At 39.6% G+C, this 25,926-nt stretch overlaps 1 protein-coding gene across 3 annotated transcripts in view; it reads left to right on the forward strand.

Annotated features, from left to right (window-relative positions):
- Window positions 1-25,926, forward strand: part of rgs12b (regulator of G protein signaling 12b) — a 59,367-nt gene that overhangs the window by 24,685 nt on the left and 8,756 nt on the right. For 2 of the 3 annotated variants that reach the window (XM_088014558.1, XM_088014500.1), the window contains exons 6-18: window positions 9,153-9,174; window positions 15,153-15,322; window positions 17,005-17,097; window positions 17,188-17,331; window positions 18,966-19,148; window positions 19,338-19,488; window positions 19,823-19,908; window positions 21,829-22,008; window positions 22,225-22,298; window positions 22,392-22,518; window positions 23,478-23,574; window positions 23,661-23,722; window positions 25,716-25,887. In XM_088014558.1, the coding sequence (XP_087870684.1) occupies window positions 9,153-9,174; window positions 15,153-15,322; window positions 17,005-17,097; window positions 17,188-17,331; window positions 18,966-19,148; window positions 19,338-19,488; window positions 19,823-19,908; window positions 21,829-22,008; window positions 22,225-22,298; window positions 22,392-22,518; window positions 23,478-23,574; window positions 23,661-23,722; window positions 25,716-25,887 (1,561 nt within the window). The remainder of the gene's footprint in view (window positions 1-9,152; window positions 9,175-15,152; window positions 15,323-17,004; window positions 17,098-17,187; window positions 17,332-18,965; window positions 19,149-19,337; window positions 19,489-19,822; window positions 19,909-21,828; window positions 22,009-22,224; window positions 22,299-22,391; window positions 22,519-23,477; window positions 23,575-23,660; window positions 23,723-25,715; window positions 25,888-25,926) is intronic. The other variant, XM_088014526.1, reaches the window with a different exon arrangement.

The raw sequence follows: 25,926 nt of genomic DNA on the forward strand, positions 1-25,926 counted from the left end.
CTATGGAAACTGAGCCCTTCGTGTGTGTGTGTGTGTGTGCGTGTGTGTGCGTGCGTCTACCGGAGAATGGAACTTGTCAGCTCAGTGGTGAAGGAGTGTGTGTGTGTGAGTGAAACAGAGGGAAACAACCGATCTAATTAGCCAAATTAAACATCATCAGTGAGTTACAGCCCGTTTATTTTAAACAGCTTCTGCTGACTAGTTAAGCAGTTCTGAGGGCACAGCAGCACTGAGGCATGTCTCCATCCATGCCGGTCGTCTGCACAGGCTTCCTGTTGTAGATTCCTCCTGAAGACGCTCCGTCTGTGCAAGTGTGGCTCAGATATGTAAACTCAACGGTCGGTGGGTTTCCTCCTCTTTGAGAGGAGAGCAGGATGAGCCTGAGGAAGAGGCTCTCCTTCAAGCGCGTCTGGAACTTTAATACAGTGAGTACTTCACATACAAACCCAGAGCGTGAGAAACCGCTTAGCTTGTTATCCTTGTTTTTGTCAGTGTTGCTTCAAGTAGACAAGTAACTTAACTTTGCTATTGTAAAGTTTAGTCTGTTTTGTGTAAAGTTAATGAGAAACTACAAAAACGTCACTCTCTGCATGCCAGTGTTACTCTGTTGACTACGTGAGAAAAAAAAAAAGGGACAAATGCACTATACTGGGAGCTATTTACTTCTGCAAAGTGTAGGACATGCAGAGAAAGGGAATTCCACTGACTTCATCCTGAGGAGAGGGGAAAAATAAGGGAAAAAAAACAGTAATGGATTCTTTGGTTGGAAATGTTTTTCTATTGTTTTTTGAGAAAATTGATGCGGTGGTGTAAGGTGGTGCAAGAGATTCATTTCAAAGGTAAAATGAGACTTAAAAAAAAAAAGAGGCAAACACAGCTTAGCTCCAGGCACTTTTTGTCTTTCTCTTCAAGCCAGATGCTTTATGCAACAGAGAAATTGAGCAGAGAAAATAAAGTGGGAGCTTCTTTTTTCCTTCCTGCAGAGGCTTCTCTTTTATATGTGTGTTTAACCCTGTGGAGCAAACAACTTTAAAACAATGGAAAGGTGGTTTGAGTGACTCATTTTTAATACATTTCCTCTCATCCAGGATGTCGTCCGTCAGCTGTAAGCCGCTCAGGCAGATGTGCTCGATCAGATTTGCTTTGTGTTTACATCTTGTTTGCTGCTCTGTCTGTTTTAGGCACCAGCCCAAGTATAACAGACATTTCTCACTGGCTCAGACTCTGAGTCACATCTCCTGTGTGGCTCTGTTATAGGGAAAAACCATTATCTGAATTCCTCCCTGTCAATGAGGGTAGGTATCGATTCCTGAGTGCGCTGCGGGGATTTCTGGGCTCACCCCAGCCTTTCATAGAGAATGTCACCGTTTAGGAACTATTGATGTTTCTGCTGCTCTTCTTGTCCGGCACGTTTCACGCATTAACACCTGAGCCACCTCATTCGTCTCACTTTTGACGATCAGAACCAAATCCTCTTTTCCATGCCACCATTTCCGTGTCGAGCCGTTCTAAAGCCGAGCAGCTCCGCCGTTGCCAGTCTTGGCAGGACGACTCCAGCCTTTTCAATGGCAGCCACTATTCCACCTCATATTCAAAAGTAAACACACAGGCACACACTCGCTCAGACCGTTGGTCCTCCAGCTTCCTCCTGCTGGAAGTGTGTGTGGGAATCAGTGTGTTACCTTTTAGGGACTGTGTGCGAACTATTTGTTGGGTAATAGGTGTGGCCTCCTTGCAGTGATGCCACTGTTTACAGACTTTTAAGATATGTTGATGCTCTTTCATAGTTCAGTCATCTTTCACTGGAGCGGTTCAATTTGGGAAAAGCTAATGCTTCCCACCAAAGGTGGCAGCTCAGAGAAGTGTTGGAGCCAGGAATAAGTTCCTGTGGTGCCTACAGTGTTGTTTTTGTGTGTGGGACTGTATAAGTTGTGTTATCCATCACAGTCTCCACCAATGATAGACATTTCTGTTTTCTGTGTGAAGTGTTAGTGCTCCCTCATTGTCTCATCCCCTAATGCAGACCGTCCTTTTCCATCATCCACCAAAACGTGGCATGTTCTGGAAACTCAACATTGCTATTGAAGGAGCTAGCAGGGACCAACCACTCGCTGCAGATTTCAGCACCAAACCTGAGTTGAACAAGCCAAGCCTGGGATAATTTTATGACTAGACAATTGGAAACAAAAGGAACATGTAATCAAATAAGATTTAACTCGTAGAAAGAAAAAACAGGACCTTTCCTTTCAGGACACACCAACTACAGCAGATAACAGATTAACAGTATGACCAGGCACATAGATTTAGTGTTTAATTGTGTTTTTTTTTTGTTGTTGTTTTTTTACGTGAACTTAACATTATGATTCAGGGTTTAGAAGAAAGGTTTTGTTCAAGTTTAAAAGCAGTCATTATCTTTTCTGCAGTATCTTGCTCTCTTGGTTTCTTCTCTTACTATTTATCCAGATTAGTTGGAAGCTAAAACTACCAGCCCAATAAAGATCATGACTAAATATGAACTTCTGTATTACAACTATAAACTCAGCAGCATGGTGGTTTTCGCTCATTTATGGATCATTAACCCTTTCTTGATGTTTTATGATGATTATTTATTGTAACTTCTAACATACTTTTGGTCTGATAAAGAAATCATTTTAAAAAACTTGAATATCAACAGCGTCCCCACAGGTGAGGTGCAGTACTGCACTGCCTCAACCCAGACTTCTTCCATGCATTTCAACAGGCAATGTGTTATTTCAGTGACTTTGACCATTAAACTGTTGATATCACCAATATAAAAAAAGCTAATTTATGAAAAAACCAAGTGGAACTCTCATCATTTTAGTATTTATTTTACTTCTGATGTATCTATTTCACTTTTTATAATTAAACTTCCCCTGAACACGTCACTGCAACCAGTCAGTTACAAAGATTAGAGGGCAATTACTTTTTCTTCCCCCCCTCCCCCCCAAATTAGAGGTTTATCTGTCAGTTGCATTTGATAGTTACTCCAGTTAACTTTATTTGACAACACTTTGCTTCTGCAGCAATTTGAATCTCCTCACTGAGGAACAAATGAAGCGTTATCATATTCTCTGAAGACATCCGTCACTGCAGCCAAGTTTGAATCCGCAAAATTTGTTTCCAGACACATTCTGATTTTGTACCAAGAAAACTTTCCTCCCATTAGCAAAGAGTTCTTTGTAGATTTTCAACCTCAATCAGACTCTCTACTGACAACGCCTTTAGCATATGAACAAACAAGTGCCATCTGGTATCTGTGGAAAGTCAACAACATGGCTTTAAGACTGTAACTGATCTTCATTTTAAATAGTATTCTAGACTTACTGAAATGCTCATATAAGCTCATATGTAGGCTTTTTGTGTGTTTTATCATAGAAGTACTACAAAAAAAGAGAGATGTACTTCTACTGGTGTTGTAACACATCTATATACCTCACTTTAAATGTAGGTCTTGAGGAGAGGCATTTGAAGAGGGAATGTCTGGAAAACCCCAGATATTCTCTCTGGGTTGTCAGGAATGACCAGGACCTGCCAAAAGAGGAGGGAAACACAGGCTGGAGTGACTGAGGATACACAGTCAGTCCAGCCTGTGTTTCGCAGGAATGGTTAGAAGGAAGCTATGGTAATGTGAGATGGAGAAAGGAAGAAGAAGTGAGATTATTGAAGATGGAGGGAGGGGGCAAATAAAAAATAAAAAAACAGGGGGGGAAGAGGGAAAATACCGTGCAAGGGAATTGGGTGATGAAAGTTGAGAAGAGCAGACTTAAGGTCTAAACCTGGGGCCAAACTTTCCCGACATACAGTCCGTCTGGAAGTGATCACTGTTTAAAAAAAAAAAAAAGAATACGCACACATAGAAACAGACCCCACATACAAAAAAATTCACAACTTTACCAGATGTCAGGCATATGATTCAGTAGTTTAGCCCACAGAGAACTCCTCACTCACGCTAATGATGCACAAAGACCGATATTTGGTGAGATGTGAGAAATGTGTGGTTAGATCAGTGAAAAGAGCAGTTAACACACTTCTGCCCCTGTTATTAAGCTGTTCCTCTCTGGTCGTTCAGCCACACTCACTTCCTGTTCAGACACAGCAGACCTTTTTCACCTGCAGGGACACACGGACGTCTAATCCCAGTGATCAAACTCACTGTGCCATCTGGGCCAGTCAGAGTAGCTCAAGACAAGATCTGGACAGTATGTAGATGAGCCAGAGCAGCACATATGCTGCACCAAGAGGTCACATATGATGAGAACTTGTGATTCAATTGTAGAGTGAAACTCATATAACTCCATTACATGCAGGGTAATACATTTCAAAAATGCATGTCTGTTAATTTGCATGATTATAGTTTACATCTAAAGAAAACCCACATTTTGGCCCAATGCAGTCATGAGGAACGCTGTCGACTTGTTTGAAACCCTCCATGAGGAAAATAAGTCATAAAGCTGTTTCCTGACAAAGCTGGTGGTTCACCCAGGGTTGTCTCCATGTACATTAATGGAAAGTGGAGTAGAAGGAAAAACACACACAGCCACAGCTGTTCATTGTGTTTTGTGAATCTTATTTAATATACACGTTTCACATTTTAAACGGAATTACAGGTACTGGCTTAAAATAATGTTTTAGTAATTATCTAATTCATTAAGAGGCACCTTTGTTTTTACAATGCCAAGTCACATTCCTGCAAGACATGGTTGGCTCCATCGCCAATTAAAACAAATCCAGATAGAGCATTAGGAAAATTCTCATCCTTGACAGAGTGCTTATTTTAAAAAGTTTTGTCATGTGTAGACATAGCATGGCTTGAGTTCAGGAGGCTCTTTGTTCGTGGGTGAGTCATGGGTATTCATTAACTAAGGAGTTCATGCCCAGCTCAGTTTTGGTTGTGGATTTATAATAAATGTGATCACCTGCTAAGTCTTGAACTGGCATACGTTCTCTTCAACAAAGTTAGGTTTTCAGGGTAAGTTTCAGACATGAATTAGGTTGTAAAATCAGGGCAGAGTGTTTTTTTTTGTTTGTTTGTTTTTTGTCTCATTATGTGAGTGTGAAGACTACAGTGAAGCTGTGGGAACCAACTGACTACTAGAAATGACTGTTAGTTCCAGTTTGACTAATATCCAAGATCCTCCCATAAGTCATTTTGTTTCCTCCGTCCTGTGGGTCGTTGTCACTGAAATGCTCTGATTTAACTCCTGATGCTGAATGTAAACTCAGATCCCCCCCCCCCCCCCTCTGGTTGTATCAGTGAACACAGGCAGTGATACAAACAGTTGTTTGATTTTTGCTTTGGTTCTTGAATGCTGTGAAATCCACTGAGATTTGAGTTCAGTCAATTTATTATCAAATACAGGAAATAAAGAGGAAAAACGTGATTTCATAGAAATGAAGTTGCAGCATTTCTTATGACTAGCTGTGAAAAACACTCTAGAAATATCTTTTTTATTCACAAGACTCCCACATGTCTGTGCAGGGTAATAAAATCATTACAAGTCAATATCTTGATGGCTGGGTTGCTTTCATCTCCCCTGCTGATATTATTATAGTATTTTCTGCTGTTTACATCTGTTTTTCCTCCATCGCCCCACACGTTCTCAATGGCAGACAGAACTGTCTCGGACAGCTCCCCACCTCTTCTGTCCTGTCTTGCTCACGTCTGTCTTTTTGTATATTTATCCATTACTTTGTCTGAGTCACAGAGGTTTTCATTGTTCCACAGTTAGCTTCATTACTGGTGTCTGTGTTGAATGACCTCATCCCAGCTGAGCAAGTCTGAGATACAAATCCGTGCTGCGCGCATGGTTTGTGTTTCTGTGTTCTGGTATTAGTTGAGGAAACTCTGAATTTTGTCGAGAAGACGTTTAGCTTTATTGTGTTGCTTTTTTTATTATGTGTTGAGTCAGTGAAATAGCAAAAATATCATCCAGTCATTTCCCATACTTTCTCAAAATTGTGTGGGTGCAAGAGGTGGGTTGCACCCTGGACAGGTGAGCTGTCCAGGGTGCAACCTCACCTGGACAGCTCACCTGTCCAGGTGAGTTGGACAGATGAGCTGTCCAGGTGAGGTATCCACCTCATCTGGACAGTCCATCACAAACCACGTCCTGGTTTGTGGCCAGCAAAAATAAATGTCACTGTTTTTTTGTTTTTTTTTACATTAATTAACTCAACTTCCCTTTTTCAGAATATGGCTCTTAAATCAGGAACATGTGGATTAACACCCTTAAGCAAAAACCAAGTTGAATGGCCTTTAGATTCAGTTAGGAGTCCACCAGCTGTACATCCTCACTTGTCAAAGTTTATTCACTATATCGTCCAAATGTTCTCCAAATCGGTCAGATTGTAAAAAAATCTTTTTTCAGTGAAATCGCCACAAATGTTCATCATTAGCAGTATTAGTCTTAAACTTTGGCTTTGACCTTTTCCAAAAACATTAATTCAGTCTTGAGTCATTAAGTCGTTTTTTTTGTTCATTTTAACAGATGCTTTGATTCACTATTCCGAAAATGAAATCCTGTTTTAAGTTTTCTAGCAGACACCTGGAATTTTGGGTCAATGCTAACTTTTAGTTGGAACAGGTAATTATATCCTCCTGGAAAATAAACAGAGTTCAGTCTAGGTGAAAGAGCCCCCAAATCCCTTTCATCATAACCTTTCACAAAGGTCGCAGTGTGCTTTTCATAATTTGTATTGTTGCTCATGCGCCAAATAGACCATCTGGAATTGCGGCCCAAACATTCACCTCCCACAGGGTTTTGGGAAATTTTAGCCAGGCATAGATGTTTACTTTGGACAAAAATATGTCAGTCTTGTAATCCTATTCCTTTGTCCAGACATTCGGAGAAGACAGCCGATTGTTGTCACATGGAGAACACAAGCACTTGCCAGAAATGGCCCCACAGTGTTGCACGTCTCTTGTTTAGAGTCATCTTTTGGTGATGTCGTCCCACCCGGACATCTGATCTTTGTTATAGGTTTATAAGAGTCATATAATTGATGGCTGATGTGAAGTCAGGAGGACTGAATGCTAAATTTGCATACAAAATTGCTTCAACATGATAATAGCTTGTGAGCACCTATTTGTATCTAGGTTATTGCAACTTTTGGACTTTTTTTCACAGAACGATTTTCTTTTGTTCAAGTGAATTCTGCAGGCTATGCGTCACATGTAAAGTTGAAAAAAATATGACTAATATATATAATGATCTTTTGCATGATAAGAACTTTTGATCTGGGTGTTCATACTTCCACTACATATTGTAGGTTTTAGGCCAGAGAACATCTTGTAATGTTTTAACAATTTTGACAACTTGTGTCAAGCATATTTAACATTTAATAAACATACGATATGTCTCAAATTGTTTGACTGGACTCAGATATCCATATGTTCTCAGATGCAATAGGACACTATTGTTTTTATTTAAGGGATAGAGAATGTTTTCCTCACAGCTTTGCAAGCAGAGAAGATACTGTAAGCTGTTTTAATTAGCTTAGGGAAAAAAAAATGTTTTTTGAAGTTCCAAAAGAAGCTCTGGAAAAAATTAAGAAACCACTGAACATTTTTTTTCTCTTATCAGCAGATGTATGTGTGTGACAGTCACTGCATTCCAGTGTGAATCCATCACCCATCACTAAATGCTTAAAGAAGACTGGTTAGTTGAATCCAAAAGCAATGTGGAAGACTGGTGGAGAGCAAGACGAGGTGCATGAGAGCTGTGAAAGAAGAGCAGGATTATTCCAACAAATGCTAATTTCTGAAGTCTTCCTAAGCTTAAACACTTGTTTCATGTTCTGTAAAGATATTTATGTGTTTGCTTTATTGGAGGTTTATAACAATTTTTTGACATTTTGTCATTTTCTGCAAATAAACACTCTAAAAGTCAATAGTTCATTTGGATTTTGAGAGAAATATTCTTGGAAGTTCATTAAACAACTGTCTTTATTTTACTCAGTTATATATATATATATTTTTTATAAATGTTAAGATTAGTCGTCTAATTTTTTCCTAAAGTTGTATATTTTTAAGACTCTTATTGTGAAGACTTTAAGGAAGTTGTAGTTTCTCTGCTGTCTTCATCTAATAGAATAAAAAAAATAAAATTAAAAAAAAACTCGCCTTATGGTTTTTGGCTGTCCTGTGAATAAGCTGCACCATATGCTCTAATGGATCTGATCAGCTGATAAGAGTTAGACAAATCAGACTGAAGAGCGCAAACATATGGTTGAATGTCAGCTTACTTTTATCATTGGCGTCTAGGTATCTAGAAGCTGCTGCAGGCTTTTTGTTTCCTTCTCTAGGTAGTGAAGATGAAACCATGTTCAAAAAGTCTTTGTTGTGCCGTTACTAAGTCCAGACTCTCTTGGCTCTGCATGCAAGGACTTCTGTGACGTCAATTAAACAGGGGAGTGACAACACAGATAGCAACTGGAAGTACGTAAATATTATGAATATTTACAATATTTTAATATTAATATTAAAATAAACGTGTAATATTAACAGGTTTTACCAATATTTTTTGGTTTAGTTCGATTGCTGAGCTGGCTTGTTGTAGACGATGCCATTATCGCTCAACTGTCTGTTTTCCCTGCAATCAGGTGTGGTTATACCATCCACTGCTATCAGCTTGTGGTGTCGTGTGATTTGCATCCTACTTGTCATTCATAGGTTATTGTTTAAGTGAAACCAGCTCCATTTTATACAAAGAGTCTAAATGTTGCTGTGGTGTATGTTACTCTCCATATAAGCTCCTTTGAGTTACAATAAGATGACAGACATGTAGACGAACATCTCGCCGTACTGTAAAATTGAGGGCATGCCGCCGTTTTTACCTTTTTCCAAGCAAAACACACAGTAAGCCCCTCCCCCTCAGCAAGGAAGTTTCCCTGCAGAGCCTGTTTAGGCGACTCCACCCACCTTGAATACAATAAGAGTGGGCACCAACCTGTTATGGAGTGAGAATGTGTACGATGACGGGACCTGGCCTGTAGCAGCCTCCATGTGGCTGGAAGTGCATGTCCAGGCAGCTGCCTCATGGCCCTCACAGACTGTGGGAGCCTGGATAAATGTGTGTTAGCTCTGGGCCAAGGAACAATCCTAACCCATGTCTCTGTGTTTCTTTTTTCAGTCCGCTGCAGTCTCAGATGGAGGTGAGTACATGAGCCTTTTAAACATTTAACACCGTCCAGAATGCTTTCTTATTATATTTTGAATCTCAGCAGTGAACGTACAACTGGGTTATGATGAATGACCAACTTTAGAGTATCATGTTTAGCCACTTAAACATTTCTGTACTAACAGGAATAAATTTTACCTGTTGATGTCTTTCTGTGTATTTTGCTGCTAAACTTGTTGTTTCTAAAGTCATTTGAGTCCTTTTAGTGTGCTGGGAACTTCCTTGTTTTTCCTGTTGCCATTTTTCCCTCTCAGTCCTGTACTTTCTAAAGAATACTGGTTTTTCCAAACTGACTAGAGGCGTGAGTGCTCGCTGTTGTTCCTAAGCGTTTCAGATCAAATCTACAAGTGAGTTTATGTCATTTGGGTTCATATCAAAACTGATCAAATTCAGTGGTACTCTACATCTTAAATAGTAAAAAAAAAAAACAGTAGTTCTGTTTATTGTTTTCTTCGGGTACAATCTGGTTTAACCTGCTCAGCTCCTTCCCCACCTCTGTCTGCTCTGCAACAGCTGCAATCAATGCCGAGTGTCATATGTGTCACCACATTAACTATGCGGAGACATCCAGCAAAAAGTTGTACATAAGACACTGATTGAGAGCTTAGTTGCTCCTTTCCAGCAGAAGACAAAATTCACTTTTATGATGGTTTTGTGAGATTATTTCAGAAACAAGCCCATTTGTTGTGTTTAGTTGAACTCTGAAAGGATGCTGGTGCTTCTGCGTTCCTCGCAATATAGCGATTTCACCCTTTAGCTATTTCAAACCTGTGGTGGAAAATTTGCACTTTTAGTAGTTTAGCATCTGACTTTTCCAAGTACAAATCGGAGCCATCTGCCACAGGACGTTTTGCACCAGGCAGTATTAATTTGGATTTGCCATGGGAATGTTTTATGCTCACTTTGAACTATCCATAGTACTTTACTACATTCTGCTCATAGAGAAACCAAAGGAAATTTGGTCAGAGGAGTTCTATAAATAATGTCCACCAAGAGGAGGTCACTCTAGGTTATTTTGCTTTTAATTGGTCATATTTAATTAGAGTCATCTGGCCTAAATAAAGATCAGAAGCTCAGCTAATGGGAAAAGTTAAAAATAAAGTTTTTGGAAAATTACACAGAATGCAATTCGATTATACATGAAAAATGACATGTTGGCCTTTTCATGATTTTTCATCCCTGAGACATATCATAATCAGACTAACACAAATGTAATATGTGCTCCTAATGCTTTCTGCATCGACACTTAAAACTACCAAGAAAATTGAGGTGGTATAGATTTGTTCTCTTTATTCAGGTGTGAAATTGTTGAAGGACGGAAACCAAATGACGCTTGGGTTTTGAATTTACCACTCTACAAATGGATGTACTTGATCCAGGCCCAACATTTCTGAAGCTATGTTGTGTCACAACATGTTTTTCTTGCCAAGTTGTTGCATGTTGCAATGAATTAGCATATGGATACATTCTGATGGTATTTTATCGCCCCAGAAATTTACATATAAGGCTTAACTGAGGCCAGATGGGAGATAAAAGATGTAAGAAGTGGCAGACAAAAGGTTTTTAAGCAGTTTGTTGTTGACGCTCAGTTTTAATGTAGAAAAGTTTATGATCTTATTTACTCTGTAACTAAGACCAGTGAATCACTCTTTTGTGATTTATGAGCAAAGTTAAACCCGTTCTGTGCTCGTGTGTGAGACGTAAGCAGCATAAAGATTGTAACGTTTATGGAAAAATAAACTATTTTCTTTAACATCAATTGGTGTGTTCTTTAAATTTACTTAGAGAAAAACACTGAGTTTTTAGCTTGCATTACCATCATCAAGCTAAAGAAAGCTGTAAAAAAAACATCCAAAGAAGGGGTTACAACCTGAGCAACAGTGTCTGAAATAATTAGCAGCATTTTTTTCTTTCTTGAAATTTATTCCAACAGACATTGTCAATGTATTAACAGCAGAAAGTAGTTATTAAACCTTTTATTATTTGTAAAATTAAAAAGTAAATATTATTTTGTGCTTGGTGTAAATATATTTAGAAATACAATCTATAGACATTCACCACCATTCAGTCCTTGCTAGTATTTCTTCCTTACAAAACGTGGCCCTCTATTGTCCTGTGAGCTTTTCATGCTTTCACACCTTGGGATGTGTGCTCTGTGTTGATGAGATCTAAATTGAGTTTGTGGTTGTTTTTTTACACCACTTGGTACTCTAGTTGTCATTAATGCTCTTCAACAGTAACATGCTATATATGTGCAGAATCAGCACAGTAGAGCTAAGCTTAGTATTTGATTGTCTTTATTGTAAATCTTTGCTGTTATGTCTGTAGTTTTCTGCTATCAATCTTCTAAACATTTTTGAAGGTTAAGCATAGCATGGGCTCTTTGATTCATCAAAAAGTGTAAATGGCAGCTTTTTATCCTGTGTGTGCGTGTAGTAGCAGTGTTGGGGTTCAGGCTTCATTAGTCTCAGTAGAGGCCTTCCTTTAACGAGCCTTTCATCAATGCTGTTCTTCAAGTGTGTGTGTTTCTGTGATGTGAGTTTGTGTTTGTGCTTTAGTGTCCCCTCCCTCGTCTCTGAATTATTTACCACCTCGAGGCCGGCGTGCACTTGGATCACTTACCTGGCTGGAAGCTAGTGCCTGTGTGTTAGTGTGCATGCAGGTGTGTGTGTGCGCGTGTGTGCGTGGGTGTGTGGGTGTGTGTGTGTGGGTGTGTGTGTGTGTGCCTTCTGCGACCCAACTCTCTCTGTGGTTCCTCAGGTTGTCGTCCAGGTTGCTAACCAACGGCAGCGTCTCCTTCTGCACCTTTTTCTCTTTCCCCCCTCTCTCCAGTTTCTTCCTCCCTGTGATGTCAGCTGTTTGTGCCCTTTATTGGACTATTTGTTCAGGCTGGAGTGTTTGAGGTTTTGAGGCGGGGGGGTGGGGGAGAGTGATAGGGCCCCTGATAGGGTGATTATGGATGTAGGGGCTTGGTTACCCCAAAGGATTCGATACTTGCCCCGCTGGCACCACACAGGCTCCTACCAGCTCTACCCAGGTGAGAAAATTGCAGGAGTTTTCATAGATTGTTTTCCAGCTGGAGGAAAATGTAGAGCGCAAGAAGGAGCAATAAAACGTACTGAATGGTGGAGACTGTGGAATCGAATATCTTAGTTGCTATACTGACTGAGGTTTAAGAGGAATCTTAATGCTGCAGCTGATGATAAAATATTGCGATTTTTTTTTTTTTCACTTAATGTGTGCTGCACAGTTAGCATTTTGGCTAATCACTCCATTTATTACAAAAGAAAACAATTTAATGTTGCACTATTAAAAGTGTAGACAGTAATTTAAGACAGGAAAATGTTTATTTACCTTTTGTGTGCTGACTTTACCTACTTTCCTGTCTGTTAAGCAGAGCTAGCTTAAATTCTGGATTTAAGAAATATGCTACACAATTTCTCCTATGAGTCTCATGGCAAAAAAACATATGTTGCTAAAGTTTTCGTTCCTCTTGAATTATTTTACAATTTTTCAAATTACATTCACAAAATGTAATGGAATGTTTTTTTGGGGATTTTATGTGATAGACCAACACAAAGCAGTGTGGATTTGAAAGAAACCGATGGGTAAAAGAAGGTGCTCTGCTAAGACGATTTTGAAATTGAACTCTTTTTACCAACATGCAAAACTCTGAGTGGTGAAAAAATAACTTTGGAAATATTAGCTGCTGGGTGAGATCAGCCTAATATCATGCTTTTGTGAGAAACAAACAAACGCGATTCAATAACATAATTACAACCTGCTGTATAAAGCCGCTGCTTACTGTATTTTTAGTTAGATTTTTGTTGAGGGAACTTTGTTTTATCCGTCTGTCTCTGTGATAAGTGCAGTGGGGTCTGTGACGCTGAACAGAGCGCTTGGTTTAGACAGCACAGACAGGTTTACACAGATTAATGTTTTCTCCTTATATACAGTGATAAAGCTTCATTAATATTTAGCAGAAGCCTCAGGAGTTTATTTTTAATCTGCCCTTGAAGAGAACTTCGCTGTGAAATGTGTGGATAAAAACATTTCGTTTTGGTGCAAACAATTTTAAAGATCCGGTGTGAAAACTGTCACTGATAAATAATAATAATCAATTAAAAAAGAAAAAGTAAGAAATGAAGCGCAAAAGCAGAAGTCACATTGAAAGTGTCCACCGATCGCCCAGATTGGAGGTTTTTAATCAGAGAGGACTTTAGCTGTGGGTACAATCCTCCTCTTTCACATTTTTTTTATTTTTTTTATATTTATTTACAGCATCTGCGTTGTTCAGGGCACCTGACTGCCGCTGTCCTCCCTGTGGCTGTTCTCCCTGTTGGTTTTATCTCAACATAGCAGGCCACTTTCTGTTAGTCTGGCCTGCAGCTCATTGCTGGTTATTCTCAGCTCCCCTCCTCGCCTTCTGATCAGAGCTAAACGGTAGGAACACGGGCACAACGCGGCGCAGTGGTGGGAAACACAAGCAATTCTTGGATTGTCCAAGACTCTCCCAAGAATAATAAAGCATGGATTGATTCAGAAAGCCTATTAGATTTGAATATTACGAGTGTTTTCAGAATTACGACTTTTTTTGAGAAACAGTCAGCTTTATGGGCCAGGACTGTGGGCACTCATGAGGTTCAAGTGCCCACAGCATATAGACATTAAGTAAAAATAAACCGGTTATAAACCGCATATAAAGAGTTATTAAAGTTTTTGTGAATAATACAAGTAGCTCGGTTTTAACTAATTGGACTTCTAGGTTTTCTAGAGCTGTATCTAGAGAAACCCAGGAGCAGAAGATGGTCTCCCAGGGCAGGTTTCTACCTGTGCTTTAAAACTGACAGGGGAAACATTGGTGCCTAATGAGTTCCAGTGCGACTGCGCTGCTTTCAGCGCAATCACAGCGGACTCCACTGAAATTCCCTCCTGAGTCCGTCACTACACCCAGATTTCGGGCCTCATCGCTGGTTTCCAGCTGTAAAAGCTGAAGCTCTGTGCTGTTCCTCTTCAGGTCCGAAGATAATAACCTGTATATTGTTTCTGTTGACCTGGAGAAAGTTACGGCTCATCCACGCATTGATTTATGTGCCATATGTCTTGTCTTCTAATACAAGATAGTGTTACAATACTGATGTAACTTTATATTTATAAAAATTAATTCAGATCTCATCTTGTTTTGCAGTTGATGCAAAAAGAGTTAAAAAAAAAAAGCATGTAAATAATTGCAAACAAAATCATCTTGCAATCAAAAAGTTGCAGTTTTAGCCACAGGGTGTGATTAAAAGTACTATTCGGGTTCAGCACTTTTACCATTATCATTTATCGATTCTGATTTCCCATTTCACAAACGTCTGACTTGCCAATTCAAATTTCAATAAAATCAAATTTTTTTATCCCAACGGTTAGGTTGGCATAGCAGATTTGAAACTTAACAGAAAATTTAAGAAACTACAGCAACTTAGTAGAGAAAGTCGCTTTGCAATTTGAAACGTGTGGGTTTGATTCCAGCTTCCACATGTCGATATGCCCCCAGGTAACCCCAAGTAGATCTGTGTATCTATCTGTGTGTGAATGCGTGGCTGGGTGAATGTGGCTCTACAGTAAAGTTCTTTGTGTGGTGTAACTAGAAAAGCACTGCATATAAATCTACTCCATTTACTACTTAATAAATTATACCATTATCCCTGTTTATGCAAGAAAGAAAAAAAAACATTTAGTTCTTCTTTTCAATTCACAGTAGTCTATTCCGCATTTAATTAATGCAAAGGAAAAATCTGATTCCCCAATAACAGACTTGTCAATAACTGATCATTGATAACTGACCGAGTCAAAACTGCCCGAACGCAACCTTTGGCGGGTTGATTTGCACGTCACTAAATTTGAGTGGTTCCAGCCTTTAAGAACGCAAGGATTTAATGTTGCGTGTGGATTTGTTTTCGTAAACAGAGCTGAACAGCGTGGAGCTGCAGGGCTGCAGCAGCGACAACAGTCTGAACAGCAATGCCAGCCTGCCCAGCGTCCAGAGTCACCGGCGCCACACCGAGAGGAGGGTGGCCAGTTGGGCCGTCTGCTTCGAGCGGCTGCTGCAGGACCCTGTAGGAGTCCGCTACTTTTCGGTAAAATGACACCGCCTGAACGTGTCTCACCAGCAGATGCTGTGGACAAGCAGACTCTAAATGTGTTTGTCAGCAACAATGTATTATAAATTTCAATTTATTTTATTTATTTTTTTTTAAATTACAAGTGTAAAAAGTGAGTGTTTTAACGTAATTGTTTTGCTGCAGAGTCGTGATGAACATTTCTGGGTTAAAGCGTCAAAATATTTTGTCAGACTTCCGACAGTCAATCAGATTTCCACTTGAATCAACCGTTATTTGAAAGGTTTCACGATACCGCTTAGTCTAACGAGATTCCCAGAAGCTTTAGGGAGAGAATCAAGCCCACAGCATCACAGATCTTCCACCGTACCTAAAAGTGGGTGGCAAGCCTGTTTTTGTTAAAAAAGTTGAATTCAGTCTTTATCTGACCTGAACATATAACTCCAGTTGAAGTCCAAGTAGAATTGGGAAACTCCACATATTTTGATGGTAGGATATGAAAGTGGGCTAACATTTAGCGACCCTGAGATGCCTCTCTTTGCTTCATCTCTCTAATGTGAGAGAGGTTTTGTTTTAATGTCTTTACCAGCTTCCTTCCTCTGCTTGGTGACAAGATAAACATGAGTCCTCATCCAACTTAGTGACCAGTGACTAAAGTGGATCTCTGGACTTCTCTGTTTAGTTCTATTTATTTGAAATGGTTTGTTAGATGTACTAAAATTTGGTAACCATTAAATTTTTTTTATAGATATGTTTATATTTTTTTTGTGTAATAACAACAATATAACACAAACCAAAATCTCAGCAGTGCAGTCCAAAGGAGAGGAAAAAGGGAAAGAAAATATAGGGGGCATACGTATTTTCATCATTTTATCGTCAAAGTCTAAGAATTTGTAAATGCTCAAGACAGGATGGTGGACATGTGGTCATCAGCATAGTCCAAAAAGGGCTTCCATATGCATGCAAAGATGTCAGTCTTTGGATATTTTCCAAAATAAGCTTCTTCCACCCAGGAATAGAAGGAGACTTTTTGGAAATCCATTGCAACAAAGTATTCTCTCAAGCACAGAAGATTAGGATATCGTACAACTTACTCTTGTTTTGATTTTGAATATGTTTACTTGGTAGACCAAGGAGAAGAGACACATCACATAAAAAAAAAAAAAAATACATTAAAAGCATTTTTTTCCTAAAATGGCATTAATTTCCCCTTTTAATAAATATCGGCAATGTTATTTTATTTGCATAGCAGATTTAAGCAACTGAACCATTCAAAGTGCTTTGTGTGATTAAAAAGAGAGAACAAAAACAACAAGCAAGAAACAATAAATTGATATTCAAATTAAATGTAGGATTCCCAACATTTTAGGAGTTTTTAAACATTTTCGCCAGCTTGCTTCAGAAATTTGTATATATTGTATAAATTTGTATATATTAGCTATATTTACAGTGCTTCTGCTACTGTAAATATAACTATTAAATTATTACAACACAGTTTTACTCAGTATTATACTCAGCTGTGTGACAGTATAGGGTGAATCATATCACACAGATTCTGCTTTTACTTTTTACAGAACAAATGCGTCTTTCAACTTTTTCTATGTGTTTCTGATTAAGACCTATGCATGAATTTGTCTGATTGTGTTTTTTTTTTTCTCTGTCTTCCAGTTTTTAATCCATGTTTCATCTATTTTCTGCAGGAGTTCCTAAAGAAGGAGTTCAGTGAGGAGAACATCCTGTTCTGGCAGGCCTGTGAATTCTTCAGCCATGTTTCCGAGAACGACAACAAGCAGGTAACATACCTTATTTGATTAATACTTTTAGCACACACTTGCATCCATTTGAATCCCTCCTGTATTTTCTATTTTTTATTTTTTTTTTAGCTCTCGCAGCGTGCCAGAGAGATCTACAACAGCTTCCTTTCCAGTAAAGCAACAACGCCGGTCAACATCGACAGTCAAGCCCAGCTTGCTGACGATATCCTCAACGCACCAAAACCGGACATGTTCAAGGAGCAGCAGCTGCAGGTACGGAGACACGTTTTTATAAAGGCTTCTGCTACAGTTTTAACCTTTCACATGCAAAAAAAAAAAAGAGCCACTTCCTGTTAGACTAATTTATTATTCTTCTTAAAGTGAATCAAAACATAACTCCTTTGAAAATGCTCTCTGGACACACTGTCAAGTGCTCACACAACACAAGGCCAGTCATTCATCTTTGCCTGCTGTCGAGCAACACCGACCTGAATGGCTCCTTACACATGCATGTTGTCGACGGGGCACAGCGTCTGAAAAGCCCTATTGATTTCAGCTGCGAAGCTCAGATGTTCAAACTCTGATAAGGAAGTCACAAGGCCTGAAGGATATCCTCACTATCATGCTTTTTTTTTTTTTTTTTTTTTTACATATTAGACACCCACACATTTTCTGTTCAATAACTACACACACACACACACAAATCGGAAAGCCTTATGGTAACCTTGCCAGAATATCTTGGGATTGATGTTAAATCCATGATTGCATCACAGTCTTCCGTTTTCTTGACCTTTAATTTCAGAAGCTAAATATTTGATCTTATATTTTCAATCACAAATAAGATGTAGATAGGGTCATTACTTTTATACCTCTTGAGGCTTTTCATGTTTTGTCATGTTAAACCACAAGCTCTATGGGGATTTTATGTGACAGACCAACACAAATTAGTGTAAATGGAGAATGGATACATGGCTTTTAAAGTTATGATACAAATCCATCTCTAAAAAGTGAGGTATGCATGTTTTTTTAATCTTCTGAGTTACTGTTTTCCAGAACCATGTATTGTTAGATTTTCAGCTGCGTCACCCAGCTGGTTTTATGGAGTTCGTCTCTAGCAATTGAAGAGTGTCTGAACCTCAGTTTTCAAGTATTGATGTTTGGACTTTGGACAATTTTATCACACTGCAGTGCTTTGATACATTGTAGCTCTGGTTATATATTTAGAGTATTTGTCTTGCTGGACATATTTCATGGCCTTCACAATGCTGTTTCTTCTGTAGCAAACTCCTGAGACCTTCACAGAACAACTGGAATCATATTAGATTAATTTACACAGATTACAGTTCACAGGTTGAACTAGATTTTTAAAAAATCAAATCAAGAGGTACTGGAAACAAAAGCATGTCACACTTTTCATATTTTCTTTTTTTTTTTTGTTAAAAAAAAGTTATTTGCACAAGGATTAAAAATACTTTTTCTAAGACACCAATTATGTTATGTAAAGTTGTCCATGTTGTGTTCCCAGGTATTTGCAGCTTGGCCAGCTCCTCCTAAATAAAGTTAGTCTGAAGCAGCAAATCTTAAAGACTTTTCCCATAAAGATAGGGATTAGACATAAGTCAAGCTTGCTTTGTTTTTTCCAAGAGAACGCGTTCCAAGAGCAGCTTAAAGGTTTCATCATTTGGTTTAACTTCACTTTTATTTTTTTCATTTTCCGCTTCAAAATACCATACAGATTGTCTGAGTAGTTTTGCTCACCTCTTGATTTTTTTGGATTTTTGCACAGATTCCTTTCCTGTTCTAATGTTCATGAATTGCTCATTTTTTCATCATCGTCTGCGTTTCCTTTTTTTTTTTTTTTTAAATAATCTAACCTCCCTAAATCTTTTCCCTCCCGACTCCATTAGATCTTTAACCTGATGAAGTTTGACAGCTACACGCGATTCCTCAAGTCTCGGCTGTACCAGGAGTGCATGCTGGCTGAGGTGGAGGGTAGACCGCTTCCTGACCCCTATCACATCCCCAGCAGCCCAACGTCAAAGCACAGCACCACCGGCTCCGACCGCTCCAACCTCTCCACTCCCAAGAAGGTGAGCCAGCAGAAATCCTTGCGTCTTGACTCAAATGGAAAAAGAGCATGCCTTTTTGGATTAATACCCTGGATGTTCATGTTTATGAGTGGAAACGGCTTAAGTTTGCAGCTTTAAATAACAAAAAATTGTGTCCACATTTGTTTGTGTGCCTACCGGCTCCTCCACTCATCGCTGTGTTTCTTACAGGAGGACAAGAAGACCAAATCAGGCCGGTCTCTGAACGAAGACAGTCGGGATGACTCAGGAGACCGGAGGAAGGGCATGTTTTTCTCGTGGTCCCGAAACAGGAGCTTTGGCAAAGGCCCCAAAAAGCGAGAGCTGGCTGATTTTAATTACAGTCAGTCCATTTTCCTTTCTTCATTTCATAACTTCTGTCTGCTGGAGAGTTTGTTTCGAAACAAGAAATGATAAAGTGATCATGCATTGAAAATTAGAAAATTTAGTCTTGGCGTTAAGACGCTCGATTGATGACAGATAAATAATCTTTTTTTTTGTACTTGTGTTTTTTTTTCTGTTCCTAAAAACAACCAATTTGCATCTGTGGTGCTGCTAAGATGTTATCTGATGAAGCATTTAATTTGAATCTAGTCAGGAGGCACTCTTACACTCGGCATGTGTTTGCTCATGATGCTTCTCATCAATTTTTTTTTTGCTTGTTTGTGTATTTTCAGGCACCAATGGTCGTCGGGAATCCCAGGGTTCGCTGTCCTCAGGAGCCAGTCTGGAACTGGGGACGTCAGGTTCGGGGAAGAATGAGGTCAGTCTGATGGGAGTCATCTTGATCTAATCAGTTTGCTAATAATTGGTTCATGGAAGCTTCTTTTTGCATGAAGCAGCTTTTAATGTCAGTGTTCCCTTTAAAAGGAAGACTTAATGGCAGATTTTTGTGAATTTTGATACAGATTTTAACATATTCTAATTTCTAGTTAGGAACTAGGAAGTATACTTTTTGAGTTTCCCTGCCTGAGCTGCATTACATTTTTATAGTAGTAGAATAGGTGACACCACACAGTCACTGTGGAACATGGTTTTATTGACATTTTAAAGCAAAGGCAAAATGATTATAAAGTTTAGCTCCTTATTTTAGCGTTTAGCTCATTTAGCATCACTAGCATTACTAAAACCGCTGTATTCCCGATGGTCTCTATAGATCCTTAACTCAGAAATTTCCAGAAGGCTGCCAGCGATCCTAAATCTAGCATGTTCCGTGACAGAGGAAAAGGCATAAGATTGAGGGATTTTGCTGTAGTCATATCAGCCTTCTTGTTATCTTCTCAAAATCTTGCACTCTAACTCTTTTGCACACCGAGTAAAATGCAGACTAAAATGTCCGCACATGAAAGTACTCTTTAGATAGTTCCTCGTGTCTCTCTGTTTCACCTGACGTCGTTATGAATGCTCTGCTGATGCTAAAAAAATACATAATTTTGAGTTCTATTTGCTCAGTAAGAACTTCCCACATGTAAATGGCCTTTAGTGTCGATTACAGTGCATTCTCTGAATAATAAGAGTTTCTGACCGGCAGGTCAAACTGTAAATCAGCCAGTTGTGGTCATCTGCAGAACTATCGGTGCATCTCTACTTTTGCTACTTTTAGAGATTTTCTCAAGTTTCTGTAACATTTTGATACAAAATTTGTTTCTGTGGCCATCTGTGCAGCAGATGGTAAACAGTCATAGAGAAGTGGCAGGATGCATGTAAAGCAAACAGAACACACCCTCACCCAATATGGAGTGAGGGTGATGTTAGCATGATGTTATTGCCTATTGTGAGGCTTCCATCAGCAATCATAAACTCACTAGCGTTCTCCAGTAAATCGTGTCGCTGTTTTCCCGTTCTCCATTCTTTGCCTTCATCAAATCAGTTGACATTTCATCGTATACCGAACAGCATTAAACAGAACAGGACAATATTCCTCTGCGATTCATAAAACATACGGTCAGAATTGATTAATTTAAAAATGTTAATCATAAATAACAAATACAGGAGCTCATCGTTTTGAATGCTTGAGGCAGAAAGTTGTGTAACTGTCTGCTTCTGCTCCTGGCCCTGTTTGTCTGGCAGCAGAGGTTCAGAAGGTTAATGTGATCCAGAGCCCGGTTCCTGTAGCAGCTCTGAGATTCTCCACAGCGGGGAAACTGGCCTTCTCGGTTCCCCTCACTGTCCTCTGCAGGACACCCTTATTAGTAAATTATTTCATATACATTTTGTGCATCCTTAGTTTATTTCTTCAACTTTCTGTGTTTGTGTCTTTGAACAAAGACAGGAGAGAATAAAGATGTCAGAAGATGATTACATTGATGATGATTAACTGTTTACATTTAATTTGATTTTAACATATTGTTCTCATCTCCTATTGGTGGATGTGCTTTTTATTATAGGTTTATCTGGTTATTTCTGTTTGTGAAGTTAGATATTAATTTATTTGCACTCCAATCTCCATCTTAGGAGAGATTGGACCTATTCATAACCTATTCAGAGATCATCGTTAGTAGAAAACGCTCATCAACAGCACACACTGGTATAATCTTGTTACAGTTTCTCTCTTCATCAGGACCACTTTTGATGTCCTTAAAAATATTTTTGTCAAATTTAATTTCTGAGTCACAAGCAGGAGGTTAGGAAGATGATGAAGCACAAATTACCCAAATAAGATCAACCTCCTTTCCTTTTCTAGCATGAACGAGGAGGAGGCAGCGCCCCCTTGAGGCAGTGTAACATTAGCTTGCCAGATGGCTCGTGTTGCCCGGTGCCGCTTCGGCCCGGCATGTCCATCAGAGACCTGCTGCAGGGCCTTTGTGACAAACTCTGCATCAACCTGGCAGCTATAGACCTTTTCCTTGTCGGAGGAGAAAAGGTAAACCTCAGTGTGTGTCTGAGCTTTTGTTATTATGAGTAGATCTGAGTTGGTGTCCTCCAGCTGTATTTCTCTGTATTTTGTTCATATAAATAACTAATTATTTACTTTGCTTTTCTTTTACTTTATTTTTATTACTCTGACACATATTTATATCATAGGAATGAGCAGCTACCTCAATATATGAATATTTCCTGTCTTTTTTTTTTTTCTCAGCCTCTTGTTTTGGACCAAGACTGTATGACCCTCAGCTCCCGAGACCTGAGATTAGAAAAACGCACTCTGTTCAGGTACAAAACACGTCAACAGCACAGATGAACATGGGACTGCAGACCACGGCTCACACAAAAATATGATTTATTGTCTTTGTATTCCTCCGCCAGGCTTGACTTGGTCCCCATCAACCGCTCTGTGGGTCTGAAGGCTAAGCCAACTAAACCAGTTACTGAGGTCTTGAGGCCTGTTGTGGCCAAATATGGGCTGCACCTCTCTGACTTAGTGGCACGTATAGTAAGTACAGTATTTTCCTTAGGCTGAAGGCAGATGCTGTAATCTACAGTGCCTTTCAGACATGTTCATACCTGTTCAATTTATGCACATTTTATAAAATAATAAACACAAATCTCAATATGTTTCATTGAGATTTTTAGCATTTATTTATGTTTGACTGCCCTTTAATCTAACACCAAAGCTCCAGTGGAACCCTGTGTGTGGTGTAAGTTAAGTATTCTGTGGAGGTTTCAGAGGTTTGTTGGAGAATATTAATGAACAAACAGCATCATGGAGACCAAGTAAGACTCCAGATAGGTCAGGGATAGCAATGGCCAACAAAACATGGCCATTCAACAAAACTGGTGAGCTGGGCAGAGAGTGGATCATTCAGAGAAGAAGACCTATTATAACTCTCGAGGCGCTATAGAGATTCACAACTTGGGATTGGAAGAATCGAGAGAATCCTCCACAAATCTGACCTTTATAGAAGTTTTGCTAGAAGAAACCCAAGAGATGTCCAGTTTGAAACAAGACATGTAGAAGAGACAAGAAAGATGCGGCAGAATGTGGTTTGAGATTAACACTGAATTTTTGGCCTTTATGCAAAACGCTGTGAGTGGCGAAAGGATAACAGTGGACATCATCCTAAATATGCCATCCAGAGGTTTACCTTCACACAGGATAACAGCAAACATACAGTCAGAGCTACAGTGTACCGATACTAAACCCAATAAGTAATGTTTACAATAACTTTCCAAGCAATTTGACCTAACCTTGGGCATTTTGCATTTAAAAAATGGACAAATGTTTTAGTCTTTAGTTGTGAGAAGCTTGTGCAGTCATACATCTTGTGCTGAAATTGCAGCAAAAGTTGGTTCTACAAACTCACAAGGGATAACGACACATGCAAGCCTCAGTTTTTCATTTTTTTAAATAGCCAATACAAACCTCTTTTAAAATGTCTTCCTGTGATGCAGAGCGGCGAGTCGGAACCTTTAGATCTCGGGCTTCCTATTTCCAACCTGGATGGTTTGCGAGTTGTGTTAGACACTGAAGAAAACGCCATGGGGAAAGGTGAAAAAAACACAGACACACATCGTACCCATTCTTCTTCTGTTTGCTGATTTGTAATTGAATTGAAGTTTTGTTTCCTCACACAGACAAAATCAAAGCAGCTCAGAGTCACCTTCCGGCCTCCGCGAGCAGGAACCAGTCAGCAACAGTGAGCTCTCCTCCGTCCTCTCGTTTCAAGTTTTCTTCCCGTTCCTGAATGTTCTGTAACGCTCTGAACGTCTCCACTGCCTGGTTGATAATGTCACGCTCTACTAAGTGTCCCTCCTGCTGTCTTCAGTCACCCATGTCTGTTTGCTGTGTGTTAAACATGCTCACAGGTGTGTTTTGCTGTGGTGCAAAAGGAGCTGCATCACTCTGTTGAGGTTCCCTAATGTTCTGTTAATGTGGTCTGCCTGTGGCCGGATGCATCATCAACTTTCCTCTCTGGTTTTTCCCTTCTTTCCCCCCTGTAACAACGCCAACTTTTGCTGGGTGCCGGGATCTTCAGCGATGTGTCGTAGTGGTGGTGGAGGAGCTTGTAGTTTGCTGTAGAGACTTTCTTTTCGCTGTCCTCATTACCTTCAGTAAATCCCAGGATCTGTTTTGAGAAACAGATTGTTTCCCTTCACTGTTAGTTGCAGTAGTGCAGCTTTAAGTAGTGGATAGTTTGCCCCTCTGGCGTTTTGCTCAGTGAGCCTTTCACGTTGATGATGCCGAGCACACAAAGCGGCCGTTGTAGCTGTCTCAGTGGAGCATCCTAGGATAAGTTTTTACTGAATTTATTTTCCATACACTGCCTGGCCAAAATGAAAGGCAGCACCTGCGTTTAGCTGAACCAACAAGTAAAAATCCTTCATCTGGCAAAGGACTGCAGAGGCTGCTATGTTCAGTTAGCAGCAAGTGTTGAATGTTGTTGCGAGCAAATTCCACATCCTGGAAAATGTTTTTCACAATCAAAAACTCAAATTGTCAGTGTGCATCAAGCAAACAACAAACTTACAAGACCGCTGCAAACAGATTTGGATAAAGGACAAGCCGATGCATTATTTAGAAACATGAGTATGTAGTGTTTAAATGTTGATAGAAAGAGGCCTGCAGCGTTTAATATGTTTTATTTCCTATTTTCATAAAATTATCCCTCTAAGAAATCAAAAAAGGTCAAATATATTCTACACCAATGAATCCTGACCTGTGTTTCTGGAAGGCCATGACTTGGAATAAAAAGGGTTTTAGGGTAATGTTTTATTGGTTTGACTCAGCTTTTTTATACTTTGTATGCATTTCAAAAATGTCATACATCAGCAACAGATAATTTGCCGCTTAAATCTTGATAGAAAGATCAGTTAGTTACAGAGATATAAAATGTCAAATCCGAAAGAAGAAGGTAGTTTGACATTAAGATCTGAAACTTTAAGGTGTGATTTTGTAGACTAATTGAGAAAACATTGATTAAAAAAAAAAGTACATTTCAAGAGGAGCAGGAACTGATCATTTTTGTTCTGCATTCCTGTTATCAGGGGAAAGTCATGCTCTCTCCTGCAGTCTGAATGAACTGCACCGTGTCTGAACATAGTTTGCTTTCAGCTTCTTACATCTGTGCTTCATCTGACTTTAGTTATTCAGAGCTTAAGGATATTGAACATAGCTCATTTTTAGTTTTCTGGAAACACTAGCAGGAAGACTTGGTAGCAGTTTTGATAAGCCAAAAGTTTCCAGTTTTGCAGTTTCCAGCTGATCTTCGACGGTCCTGACCAATCAAGCTGAAAAGTGGCTGATTTCTGGTCAGCAGTCGATTTCTTGACGCATGTCTGTTTTGGAGTCAGACGCTCTGGAAGCTAAAACAATGCCACAGCAGATTCTCAAAATATAAACAACGCAAGAATAGGAAACTGTTTTTGGCCAGGTGGTGTATATTCCACTGTCTCTGAAATAGAGCAAGTCAAATGTTTATTTCTTATAAACATTTCCGTGACATTCTCAAAAATCATCCCCAGTCAGTTAAACTTGTGTCTCCCGCTCACCGTCAAATTGTCAAAATTTATGACCCTCTTCACCATCAGCACCACTGGCTCCCACCTGTTGTCATTGCTTCCTCCAAATCGTGCACCGCTGTGACTCACCAGGGCTCTAATGCCCCACTCCGCTCTTCGTGTGGCCCCCAGGGGGACGACAGGCCAACAAGGAAAGGCGGTTCAGCCCATCCTCATGGGGAAAATGGCAAGGCTGGGCCCGGCCCCAGCACAAGCAGCCAGCCCTTACCCAACCACTCTGTCTCTCTGCATAAGGCTCCGGGGAAAAGAAAGCAGAAAAAGATTAATATAGACGAAGCTGAAGGTAAAAACTGAACAACCTCCCTTTTCTGTTGTTTCTGTG

This window comes from Poecilia mexicana, unplaced genomic scaffold (genome assembly GCF_051168715.1).
Source record: "Poecilia mexicana isolate PSO_F unplaced genomic scaffold, ASM5116871v1 scaffold_1, whole genome shotgun sequence".
Lineage (NCBI taxonomy): Eukaryota > Metazoa > Chordata > Actinopteri > Cyprinodontiformes > Poeciliidae > Poecilia > Poecilia mexicana.